The 12,073-nt window shown below is 37.2% G+C and overlaps 1 protein-coding gene across 1 annotated transcript in view; it reads left to right on the top strand.

Moving 5' to 3' along the window:
• The window catches only part of MUC2 (mucin 2, oligomeric mucus/gel-forming), a 55,306-nt gene that overhangs the window by 42,314 nt on the left and 919 nt on the right, over window positions 1-12,073 (top strand). The window contains exons 38-54 of the mRNA XM_054826477.1: window positions 235-512; window positions 1,681-1,855; window positions 2,396-2,643; window positions 3,779-3,962; window positions 4,094-4,298; window positions 4,932-5,110; window positions 5,521-5,590; window positions 5,913-6,013; window positions 6,178-6,209; window positions 6,382-6,559; window positions 7,159-7,263; window positions 7,883-7,923; window positions 8,561-8,683; window positions 9,158-9,256; window positions 9,925-10,053; window positions 10,730-10,769; window positions 11,061-11,190. Of these exons, the coding sequence (XP_054682452.1) occupies window positions 235-512; window positions 1,681-1,855; window positions 2,396-2,643; window positions 3,779-3,962; window positions 4,094-4,298; window positions 4,932-5,110; window positions 5,521-5,590; window positions 5,913-6,013; window positions 6,178-6,209; window positions 6,382-6,559; window positions 7,159-7,263; window positions 7,883-7,923; window positions 8,561-8,683; window positions 9,158-9,256; window positions 9,925-10,053; window positions 10,730-10,769; window positions 11,061-11,190 (2,317 nt within the window). The remainder of the gene's footprint in view (window positions 1-234; window positions 513-1,680; window positions 1,856-2,395; window positions 2,644-3,778; window positions 3,963-4,093; window positions 4,299-4,931; window positions 5,111-5,520; window positions 5,591-5,912; window positions 6,014-6,177; window positions 6,210-6,381; window positions 6,560-7,158; window positions 7,264-7,882; window positions 7,924-8,560; window positions 8,684-9,157; window positions 9,257-9,924; window positions 10,054-10,729; window positions 10,770-11,060; window positions 11,191-12,073) is intronic.

Raw genomic sequence — 12,073 nt, 5'->3', positions numbered from 1 at the left:
GATCACCTACCACCACCGTCAGCACCACAACCTCACGACCCACTCCCTACAGCACCACAGTAGTAACAGAAACTGGCAGCCCAATGACAACAACAGCAACTGTCACTACTCCTACAGGATCATCTGCCATGACCATAACCACAACTGTAGGACCATCCTCCCCAGAGCCTACAGCCAGCACCACTGTATCACCATCATCAGTATCAACCAGCCCTGTGGCAACCGCCACTTCTAGTACAACTGCAACAGAATCTTTTACCACCACTTCAGGAACAACCTCTAGTAATTTTACCACAATCACGGCAACCACCACCACCACTATCACCTCCGAATTTGTTTCCTCTGGCTCAGCTAGTACTTCTGGGCCAACTGCAACATCAAGTTCCATCACTACTGAAGGAAGTTCCACGTACAGTACAGTTACTCCACTCAGTACTTCTAGTTCAACTACAAGTCCACCACCAACCACTCCTGGAAGAAATTGTTCTATTTTTCCTAATGAATCTTATGCAGTGAGTAGATTTCATGAGTTTTTTTAACATTCTGCTTTGAATGGACACTAGGCACATAATTTCAATGGTAGTAACATACAGAGTAGGTATTAATCTGGATAGAAAAGGAAGTATCACTCCATTCTATTTCTTTTCTTGGATATCAACATGACTTTCAGTGATATTTGGTTTGATTGCTTATGTACTGCTATTAGTTCTTCAAGGATAGTTTTAAAAAGACTTTCTTCAAGCAGTTAGATCACAGCTCATTGTTTGTCTTTATTGTAGGATAGCTTTGAAGAGGATGTAACCAAGGGCTAAATGGTGCTAAACTATCTTTTCTGTTTCTGCTTTTGTGTAGATCAAAAGTGGGGAAAAGTTGTTTGTGTGTTTACAGTGCAGCCCAACAAGAAAACATAGGGCTGAACTAGTCTGAGTTTGGAATGAGTCGTACTGGGTCCTAGACTGGTTTCAGGAGAGGACTATGTAACAAATCACCATGTTCAAATGCTCATGAAATTTGACTCAGAATTCTGGGGTTTTTTGAACCCTCCACCTCTGACACAGACAAGCTAATGTCTTGTACATTTCTAAAGCCTCCTCACAGCTTAGATGTCTGCAAACTTGCTGAATAGATCTGCAGGGATAAATATTATACATGGCTGAAAAACTGGTGGAAGATAGAAAAAACACGTACAATCACAATGCATGCACATAATCACCTTAGACGTTAATCCCCAAATAGCTGGTGTTCACTGCAGCTTTAGCTGTTAATCTGTTCTAGGCATTCATGGAAGAGGATTAATCATATATTGATCACTGATATTGATCGGTGTCTTTCACTGTTGATTAGAGAGGGAGTCTAGGTGATGAGATTAGATAAGACATTTAATTTTTAGATAGCTGAAACTAAAAAAAGGGGAATTCTCAATTCAGGCTACTGGCTTGACTTTTTAAGTAATGTTTTTCACTTATCAAATCTCAGTAGTGGTAGCTCATCTTGTAGGTCTTGATGGTGCTGACTGCTGCACTTCCTTCCCATTTTCAGACTTCTAGTGGGTAAAAAATTGGCAATAAACATACGGTGATTTAAAACTCTGCAAAACGTATTCAGGCATAACTGTTGCAGTCTGACTGTTTCATAAGGTTTCTCTTTCTCTTCCCCCTCCCTCTCTCTTTCCAAACACAGCCAGGTGAGTCATGGTGGCTCTGTAACTGCACTAAGGTAATATGTATAGAAGACAATATAGTCCAGGTGATTCCTGTAATCTGTGATCCACCTCCTAAACCAACATGTGCCAATGGGCTTTCTCCTGTGCAAGTCATTGATGAGGATGGATGCTGTTGGCACTGGGAGTGTGATTGTAAGTATATATTTTGTTGAATATTTTATCTCTTGTGGGAACAATACTAGTGTCAAGAGCAACAATATTTATCAGGGGACAAGTATCGTGCAAGGCTGTGACCCTCAGACTTCCAGTGCTGGTCTGCTTGAAGTGCTTCATTGATTCTTTGTAGCTAATAAGGGGCTTTTACTTAATTTGATTGGCATAATTTCTGTTGTGTTAGTAGAATAAAATGGTCTCCCAAGGCAGAATTTAAATGTCCAGATGCAGATACCTATAGGCTAGAAGCCTACATATAAGTTACTTGTTCAGACTATTGGTAAAGGTAGCTTTAGGATGCAGTTCTCAACTGTCTACCAGAAATGTCAGATGAAAGTGCCTGGTTTTCTTTATTATAGAAGAGTTCTAGATAATAAGCTCATGCATTGACATATACACTTTAAAATTTAAATGCTTTAGGTCAGATGAAATGAATCCCACATCTACAGATTTTGTTTGTAGTCTAATCTGATTCCGTATGTTGCTGTAAGAAGCTAACCTAGCTATATGGTTTTGTAGGCTACTGCACTGGCTGGGGAGACCCACATTACATGACTTTTGATGGACTGTACTACAGCTATCAAGGGAATTGCACATATGTCCTTGTGGAAGAGATTAATAAGACAGTTGACAACTTTGGTGTCTACATTGATAACTACCATTGTGATACACGGGATGTAGTCTCCTGTCCTCGAACGCTCATTGTGAGACACGAAACTCAGGAAGTGCGCATAGCAACAGTCAAACCAAATACTCTACAAGTAGAGGTATTGGAGAATGTTACCTTTGATTTCTTGATTAATACATTAATACAGCATGAAGCTGATAATTATATTCAGAATGTTAGGGAAGAAATTAAAAAGGAATCTGTGTTTTAGGTTTAATAACAGTTTGGATTATAAAATAGGACTGCTTTGAAGGACTGCTTTTTTAACTCTGAATATGGGGAAGAATTTCTACAACTTCTTTCCTTTTTTATCTCAAATATTTGCAGTGTCTTATCTCTCCTAAATACACAAATGTGAACAAGTTGCTATGAGTTAAGGATATAAAATAAACTCATTTATAATTATTATTAATGTAACAAAGGAAAAGAATTAATATTGAATGGGAGGATACGATATAAACTTGACATAACGATTAAAGTACTGGGCTTAAGCATTTTTTAAAACTACCATTACTAGCCTTGATTGGTGTCACCTTTTTTTAATTTTTCAGAATAGGGGCTCTTATGTGTTTATTTCATTGATAAAAATGATGCCCCAGCTTTGGGGCTTAAAAGTTGTGTGAGAAGTGTTTGTTTTGAGGCTTTTGCAGGGTTTGTTTGGTTTATTTTTGTACATTACTATGTGGGAATATTACAGATTAGGTTGCACCATATTGTTGAAAATCTGCAATGTTTGAACCCCCCTTTTTTCTTCCTCCAAAGCAAGGAAATCTACTATTGCTTTAGTTCCATAGGTGTATCATGGCTATGGTATTTAAATAAATAATACAGATTTTGGCTTATTTCATTCATTTAATTTTCCTACAAGCATGTTCCCTTTATGCCAAGAAAGCTAAAACTTTGTGCACTAGAAATTTAGAAGAATTTTATATCGCACTTTCATGAGGTGTCCTCAATGCTGTAGTCACTCTAATAAAACTGTTGAGTGTTAGAATTTACCTGGTTAAAAATCTGAATTTTAGACTAGTTCATCAGTGCCGATAGGCCTTTTCTTTGGCTCAGAGAAGGAAAGTTCAACTTTCCAGTAACATAAAAAGAAACACAGGGACCCTTGTTAGAAACTAAAAGCACATTATTTGCCTTTACATTGTATCTTGGATGCAAAGTAATGAATAATCAATTGCTTTTTAAAGTCAAACTAAACATCCATCTCTCTCCTGTTTTCTTTGCATTAGGTGACAGTAAACAAACAGGCAGTGGCTCTACCTTATAAAAAATTTGGGTTGAGCATCTATGAGTCAGGCATAAATCGTGTAGTGGAAATTCCTGAACTAAAAATGAATGTGACCTACAATGGCTTGTCCTTTTCTATCAGAATGCCCTACAGCCTGTTTGGTAACAACACTCATGGACAGTGTGGTAAGGCTTACTCTTTTAATTTTTGTACTCTTAGTAAACCACAAACAGGTAAATGACAGCCCTGCCACAAAGGTGAATGGAATTTGCTAACAAATCTGTGAGCAAATTCTTTCTCTCCTTACCAATTTCAGGTACTTGCAATAACAACACGGCAGATGACTGCATGTTGCCAAATGGAAACATTGCAGAAAACTGTGAAACCATGGCAGATCATTGGCAAGTTGTTGATCCTTCCAAACCACAGTGCTCTCCAGGCCTAAGTCCTACAAAAGCACCTAGCACAATCCCAATGCAGCCTTGCAAAGAATCTTCGATCTGCGAGCTTCTTTTGGGAAGGTAGACATTCCTCTGGGGTTTATAAGCCTTTGATCTTCAAATTTAGTGGCAATTTTAGGGTTCATTTCTCAATAAAAAGTGTTTCTAACTATTGCTCCATTTCTTGTAGCTTTATGGGTTGCTTTCTTTTCTTTTACTGTTTCTAGATGTCACTCTTTGCTGATAGCTTGCTTCCCACCCTCTGGCTGCTACATTAAACTTTCTTGATTTTCTCACATTCTTCTATGCTCTCTGCCCTCCACTGTCCTACGTTCTTGCCTTTTCCCACACTCACTTAGCAGAAAATGGAGACCAATTGAAAACAGAGATCTTCATTTTGAGAGCATGGTGTCAGAATTAAAACAAAACAAAACAAAAAAATCAAATAAAATATCTTTTGAAAAGTAGTTCATGATTACACTCAATATTCATGTAGCTCCTGGACAGAAAATACTGGTGCCTGAGTGTTTTGTAGGTGAGGGGAGAATACTTTAAAATATGTTGAAAGATTACAATGTAGATAAGTGCTCTTAGTAGAAGTGTCTCCGTAAAAGTCCTTGTTCACATCTCCTTAAGTTGCTATAGCATGTTAAGCCCACTGTAGAATTAATGGATTATTCAGTATCTAATAATGATATATGTTTCTGTTTCTAGTGTGTTTGAGCCTTGTCATGGCTTTGTCCGTCCTGAAAAGTACTATGCAGCCTGCATTTTTGACAGTTGTGTACTTCCCAACTTAGACCTGGAATGCTCAAGTCTGCAGATCTATGCTGCCACCTGTGCTGATCAAAGTGTATGCATTGACTGGAGAAGTCATACCAATGGTGTTTGCTGTAAGTATTTGGCCATTTATCTTGAACTATTAGGGAAGCATATATGGAACTGTTTCAGCAATAATGTCCTAAGAGTAAGTCATATTGCTTTCCGAGACACCAATAAATCACACTAGCTGTTTTCCTTAAGTAATTTTACAGGTAACATTTTTAACAATGGAAATGATAAATGAGCCTGCAAAAATATACCTCTATTGACTGTGCCAGCAACATCTGTATCAGTAGATACTTTTTTGTACATATGATATCTGGTCTGATATCTAGGGTTTTTTTTTCTTTGCTTCTCAAGATTGTCAAAGATGATACATATGAAAATCAGTAGTCAGTGTTTAATTTCTTGGCATAAGGTCATGTGACTTTTATATGATATTGTTACTGAGCTCTTCCTCCTTTTTATTCTCCCATTCCAGCTTATAACTGCCCCTCAGATAAAGAATACAGAGCATGTGGTCCTATTAAAGAGATGACCTGCACATCAAGGTAAATAATTCCTTCACTGTTAGTCATAGCTCATAAAACTGTTCAGTCATACCTAATGCAGAGATGGATGAGAGACATCAATTTCCTGTCGTGTCTTAAATTGACTGTCAAATTTGGTACCACTATTCTCTTGATCCTAAATCTGGGTGCCTGCACTGTTTATGTTGTTTGGCTACACCAAATATGAAGACTGACAATCCCTAAATCACAAATGTGCAGATCACTTACCACTGTATCTTCAGTGAAAGGTTATTTGGCATAATCTTCCTCTGTGTGCCTCTGACACTAATGGTGTTCCTCTGAACATTTTTGTCTCACACAGTCAACAAAATGAAACTTCAACTCAACAAGTTGAAGGCTGTTTCTGTCCTAATGGAACAATGCTGTATGACTCCGGTGTGGATGTCTGTGTGAAAACCTGTGGTGAGTTTTACTGCTTCACTTGGATCCATGTTTGTTTCCTCTTTGTTGTTTCCTTCTCATGCATACAGCATAGATCTGACTGTATGCAATACTCACACAACATAAAGCAGAGATATCTACTGTTACATGTGTGGTAATGGAAGTTTATTTTTATATTTTCATAGGCTGTGTTGGAGTGGATAAGATACCAAGAGAGGTAAGCTGCCATATGGTTTTGTATTTCAAGTAGAGGCTGGGAGTGGGGAGAGGAGAGTGGTCTCCACTGGTGCAGTCTTGTTTTGTGGTCTCCCAATTTTTCATTTGTTTTTACTTCTGTTCTTTTTAACTGGTAACTATGAAATCACTCACTTTATTTTCTTTAATGACAGTTTGGGGAAAAGTTTATAGTAGACTGTCAGGACTGTATTTGCCTGGAAGGTGGAAATGGCATTGTATGTAAGCCTCATGAATGTGCCAAACAAAATAAGACCAGTTGTGATGGAGAAGGCTTCTATGCAGTCAATGAAGTCAATTCTGAAGACTCCTGCTGCCCCATTGTCACCTGCAGTGAGTTTTTACTTTTGTTTCTAGTCTTTCTATAGTTTTTAGGAATAGAAGGGAAAAGAACTGAACTAGTTTAGCACCAGAGACTTGCAGCAGGGAGTCACAAAATAATATCTTTCCTCATGCTTTTTAAAATCAGCTTGCCCAGTGTTAGGGAAAATGTATTTTAATACTGCAATGACTCAGCATAACTGAATTTACAATTATGGGACTCAACATAACTGAATCTACAGTTCTTGAGTTCAGTACCATGTTTTATTCAAGTAAAATACAGATAGATTATCGAATTCTACGTGGGTTTACATTTTACAGCAGTTACTTACAACCTTGGAGAGACTAACAGTTGTCCACTACTTCTCTGCAAAGAATTGTGATATATTTTTAACACTTGGTAATTACATAGTAGAAAAAGTTTCATAAACTAGTGCAGTCCCCCAATCCAGTGCCTGGATTCAGTGGGAAAAAATGTGCTCTATTTCTGCAATTTGTTTCTCTGGAGAGGATTTGGACTATTTCCTAGCAATGGAAAGTCTACCCTAAATGCTTTGATACATGCCTGTTTCTAGTAGCCATGATTTAGTGCATTTTTTTTTTTTTTCCAGAATGCAATACAAGCTTGTGCACAACTAAAGCCCCCAAGTGTAAACTGGGATTTGAAGTTCATTCTCATATTCCCAGTGGTCAGTGTTGTCCTGTGTACCAGTGTGGTAAGTCCCTTGGAAATATATTATAATTATTAGCATTATATATTACATAATGTAGCATCATACTTAGTAAGACTGTATGCAATAGCCTCTTGAAAGAGGTAATAAACACAGTCAGATTCTACAAATTGGTTACTATTAACATTGGTTACTACTTCTAGGGTTATGACAAACAACTAAGAAATCAGAAATAGCTCAGGTAGCTTAAGTTCAATTTTCCTGGTTGTAAATACATGCAGGAACAGCTACAGAATTAGCTGGGCCTGTGGTCTCAGCTTGATCTAGCAAAATGTCCCTGTAAGCATGCCCAATAGAAGATAACTTTTCAAAGTTTGCTTTGTTCTTGGTAATTGACACAGGGAACTACTTGTACATATTAAGTGGACATTCTTGGCTATGAACTGGACTGTGTATATTGGGCCAACTCTTCCTCCCTTTTTGCACATGCGGTATTTGTTCTTATACTTTATATATGTCATATCTGCTACCAGAAATGGGGAATAACAAATGTATTTGACCATATGCATTGTGATTCATTGTGGAAGAAATCAGTTTGACTTGAGTCGGGTGAATACTTTTTTCCCCCTCCTATGTAACCACCTAACTCTTTGCTTATTAACAGTTCCCAAGAGAGTTTGTGTACATCAGAATGCCGAGTTCTTGGTAAGTTTCTATTTCAACAGTATGAAAATGCTTAAAAGACCAGTTAGTATACTTTATCAGAAGTACTATGAGGAGATTTATCTAGTGCAATCAATATTTTTGAAATTCCTGTCAGGAGTTAATCAATTTCACAAAGTCTAAATCTTTTCTGAAAAGGTTGCTATGTATGAAAGAGACTGAAGAGTTGTTTGTATGTCAGTATCAGAGAGAGATTTGGGTTTAAAGTGTGAATGCATTTTAAAAAGTCAGTCCACATTTACTGTCAGCATGCTATTGCAGTTTTAAGACTGCTTTCAAAAATGAAAAGAATTGTAAAGAAGTATTATTCTAAACAGACTTTGATTCTTAATAAATTCTGTTGAGTCTAGTAATTGTTTTATTGCAGGTATTTGTATGACACCTGTCCTTTTAATATCTGAGTTTATCATTGCTATATAGGACTTCAGTAAAGACATAAATTAAATTCAATATTTAAAATGTTGTCTTCATAAATGGCTAGCCAAATAGCTATCCAATAGTGTTTATGATTGTGTCCTTTTCCATTGCTTGGTTTACAGATTTTTTTGAAATTAAGAAATGTCTGTCATGCATGTAATATCTCATTAATATAGAACTTTTTTTTTCTTAAAATTTGTAGCCTAATTCCTCAGTCTTTGTTGATAAGTGTCAGAATTGTTTCTGCACTAACGAAGTTAATGTCAGCACTCAACTGAATATCATCTCATGTGAACATGTTCCATGCAACACATATTGTCAACCAGTAAGTTGAACAAAGAACATGCTCCCCCCGCCCCCCCCCCAAAAAAAAATCCATGTACGTGAAAAGCAGTTTGATCAATGAGTGATATAAGCAAAGGCCAGGGAGCAGGAATACAGAGTCCACCTCCAGTGTGGACATCAACTGTCCTTGAGCAATCCATTGCATGAAGCTTGACAGCGTAACTTACAGTGTTCAGTTCACACTGGGAGGATTAGCTGGGAAATTTCTGTAGAGCACTTAATGGAGTGATATTTAATTATTAGGCATATTTATTATAGTGCTTTAATTTATTCCATTGATAGCCTGGTTTTATTACTTGTCTTCCATTGGGTTGGAACACAGGAAGGCACACAAAGGCGAAAATCTAGAGTGCACTTCAAAGCATAATCAATAAATGGGTTAGTATGTTTTCATTTATTTCGCAAAAATGCATCTATCACAGTGCTTTCATTTTTAATTAATTTTAATATCTAGGGATATGAACATCAACCAGTGAAAGGTGAATGTTGTGGAAAATGTGTGCAGACTAAGTGTGTTATACATACAGCAAACACTTCTGACCTCATCTTAAGTGTAAGTATGCTCTACATCATATGTCTCTACCAAATTTGTGCAGTTCCCCCTTTCAGAGAGAGAACATCTCCTTGTCAGAGATAAGGCTTAGTGTAAGTTTGCACCTGAAAGGTCAGAGGCTCACCTAAAGCAAAGCCTATCTACAATTTTTTGGCCTGAATGAAGGACTCATGAAATCAAATTTTCTGGAAGGCTCTTCCTGGAATGACAAATCCAATACCATTGGAAGGGTTTTTCTTGTGATGTCTGGAAGCTTGGGCTTTTCTGTATTACTTGATTTCTGTGTACCAAAAAACACTAGTGAAGCCTGCATATGAAACAATTTTATTGCCCCGCAGGGTGAAAGTTTAGAATTGTTCTTAATTACCATATAACAGTTTAGCTTTCCCTAGGCAAAATCCATTGGCATGGATGATTTTGTTAATAACTCTAATATACGCTACATACTTTAGAAGAATTTTTCTTTCCCGATGGAAATTCCATGTAAAACTGAAGATTCTCTCCACATATGGTATACTGCAATTCATGTAACAATCTGTATTGAAAATGACTGTTAACCTAAAAATAATTGACTGGGAAACAAGGGGAAAGTCATTGTCAGATGACAGGAAAATTTCTGTCTGAGCTCCCTTCAGCTTTTCTTATTACATTTTGTATATTGCTTGCAGCCTGGAGAGTTTAAAAATGATCCTTACAACAACTGCACCATTTATAGCTGTGTAAATATCCACAACCAGCTTATCTCTTCCACATCTGAGATTACCTGTCCAGCATTCAATGAGGACAGCTGCAAACCTGTAAGTAAATATGGAAAAGTTACCCTCTACTCAATGCATAGTTTACTTCAGTTTAGTTCAGCTATCTAGTTAGCAGGAAAAGTCAAATTAAGCTCTGATGACCTTTCACCAAAGTTTCTCAGTCACAAGGGCAAAAGTTTCTGCTGCATCCATGCACAGACCTATAGAGTGTATAAAATAAGATATTTGGGTGAAAGCTCAAGGCTTATAACTGGTGGCTGTCTCTCAGCAGCCAAAACACTGGTCAGCACTGAGATACAAAGTCCTCACTGACTGCTTTGTGTGGTGTCCTGACTGAACAAGAACCATGTTTTCTTGAATGTCACAGAAACACAAGCTGTTTAGTCAGTAGGCTGCCAGTAATACCATGCATACTCCCTATTCAAATATAGAAGTCTCTGAGAAAACATTTTTTGGAATTATTTCTGAGGAAAAATTGCATGATGTTAATTGTAGACTTCCTTCAAAGCATTATATTTATTTCCACAATCCTTTGTAAATTGATAGATTTCAAGTCTGGAAGAGTCCATTATCTTTGTTTATTTGGATCAATGCTAGAGATTTCGCTGGTTATTTCCAGCCATTGAAGAATTGCTCTTCTCAGTTATTGGCCTAAAAGCTCTTTAATACAGGGAAAGAAAATAATATTATTTTTCCTGTTTCTTTGTTCTTTCAGGGAACTATTACATTCTTACCTAATGGTTGTTGCAGAACCTGTAAGTATGCCAGTGTACCTGAATCAACAATACAGAGAATGAATTTTTTTCTTCAATAAACCCATTTTCCAGCCATAGAGGCTGATATTTTTGTATTTAAATAGATACTTCTATATTTATGTTTGTTATTCCAAGCATTCACTATCTGATCTCTCTGGGAAAGTTTAAACTGAAGCAGAAAGACCACTTAAGACAATTCTTTAAGTGCACTAGTGAAGCCCAGAGAGTGCTGAACTGCAAGAAACTTTTGGAGCTATTTTACTGAAAGTATTTTCTGATCTTTCCCTATAGGTGCACCTCTGGATAGTCCCACGCCATGCTCTGTCCGTCAAAGAAAAGACTTTATCGTCTATAAGGGTTGCCGTTCTGTAGACAGAGTTGTCATGACTGAATGTGAAGGAACATGTGGAACCTTCTCGCTGTAAGTAAACTGATCGGACAATGAGATTTGAATTTTGCTGGCACTGAGCTTGTTTACATAAAAGGAACAATAAATAGGTAGACTACAGAATGGTAGAAGACCTGAAACTATCAGCTCCCCAAATCACAGGCACAAAATCATGAAATCTGTGACTGAACAGTTGATTCGTCTTAATACAAAGCAGAAAAGTGCATTAAATTGCCTTAGGATTCAGACAGCTATGATAAGGTCTATTCATTCATTAAGAGCTGGTTTGTCTGTCATTTATGTCAGACCATCTTAGCTAGAAATCTTCACAAAAGAACATGAATTATTTCCTGTAATGGGAATAAGCCCAGAGAGCAGCCAGACCTGACGCTCATAAGCTGAAAAGCTGCTTCTCAATAATTAACATCTAAAATGAAATATACATACATCTTTTAAAGGAAGATTCAAACATGCAGTTTTTATACAGTAAAGAAATCAGAAAAAAAAAGCTTTAGGGGTGGTGTTAATAGTTTCACTGTACATTTTTCTCTGAAATGAGCGAATCTACAATAAAGTGGCTATGAGAAAGTGGCTAGAAGGACACCTGGTACTGAGCTATTAAAACATGGGAGAAACATCATTCTAACTCACCAAAGAAACTGTCATTTGCTGAATATGCCACCCGGCACCTTACATGGGAGAAAACTGATCTTTAGTCTCAGATTGAACCCCAATTAGCCAGTGGGTTTATTAGTATTTTGAAATGTCTTATCATCTTAGAGTCTTGCTGTGGTTGCTTCTGCACACAAATATAAGAAAAAGATGGCTGTCGACACAGTTTATAGCCTGATATTGACAGATTCTGCAGGTTAAGAATGGTGCTTGGGAAGCAGATGAACAAAAGGCTGCAAAAAAT

The sequence above is a fragment of the Grus americana genome, chromosome 5, assembly GCF_028858705.1.
Source record: "Grus americana isolate bGruAme1 chromosome 5, bGruAme1.mat, whole genome shotgun sequence".
Taxonomy (NCBI): domain Eukaryota; kingdom Metazoa; phylum Chordata; class Aves; order Gruiformes; family Gruidae; genus Grus; species Grus americana.
The sequence above is the reverse complement of the archived record's forward strand: the minus strand, read 5'-3'. Positions and strand labels throughout refer to the sequence as shown.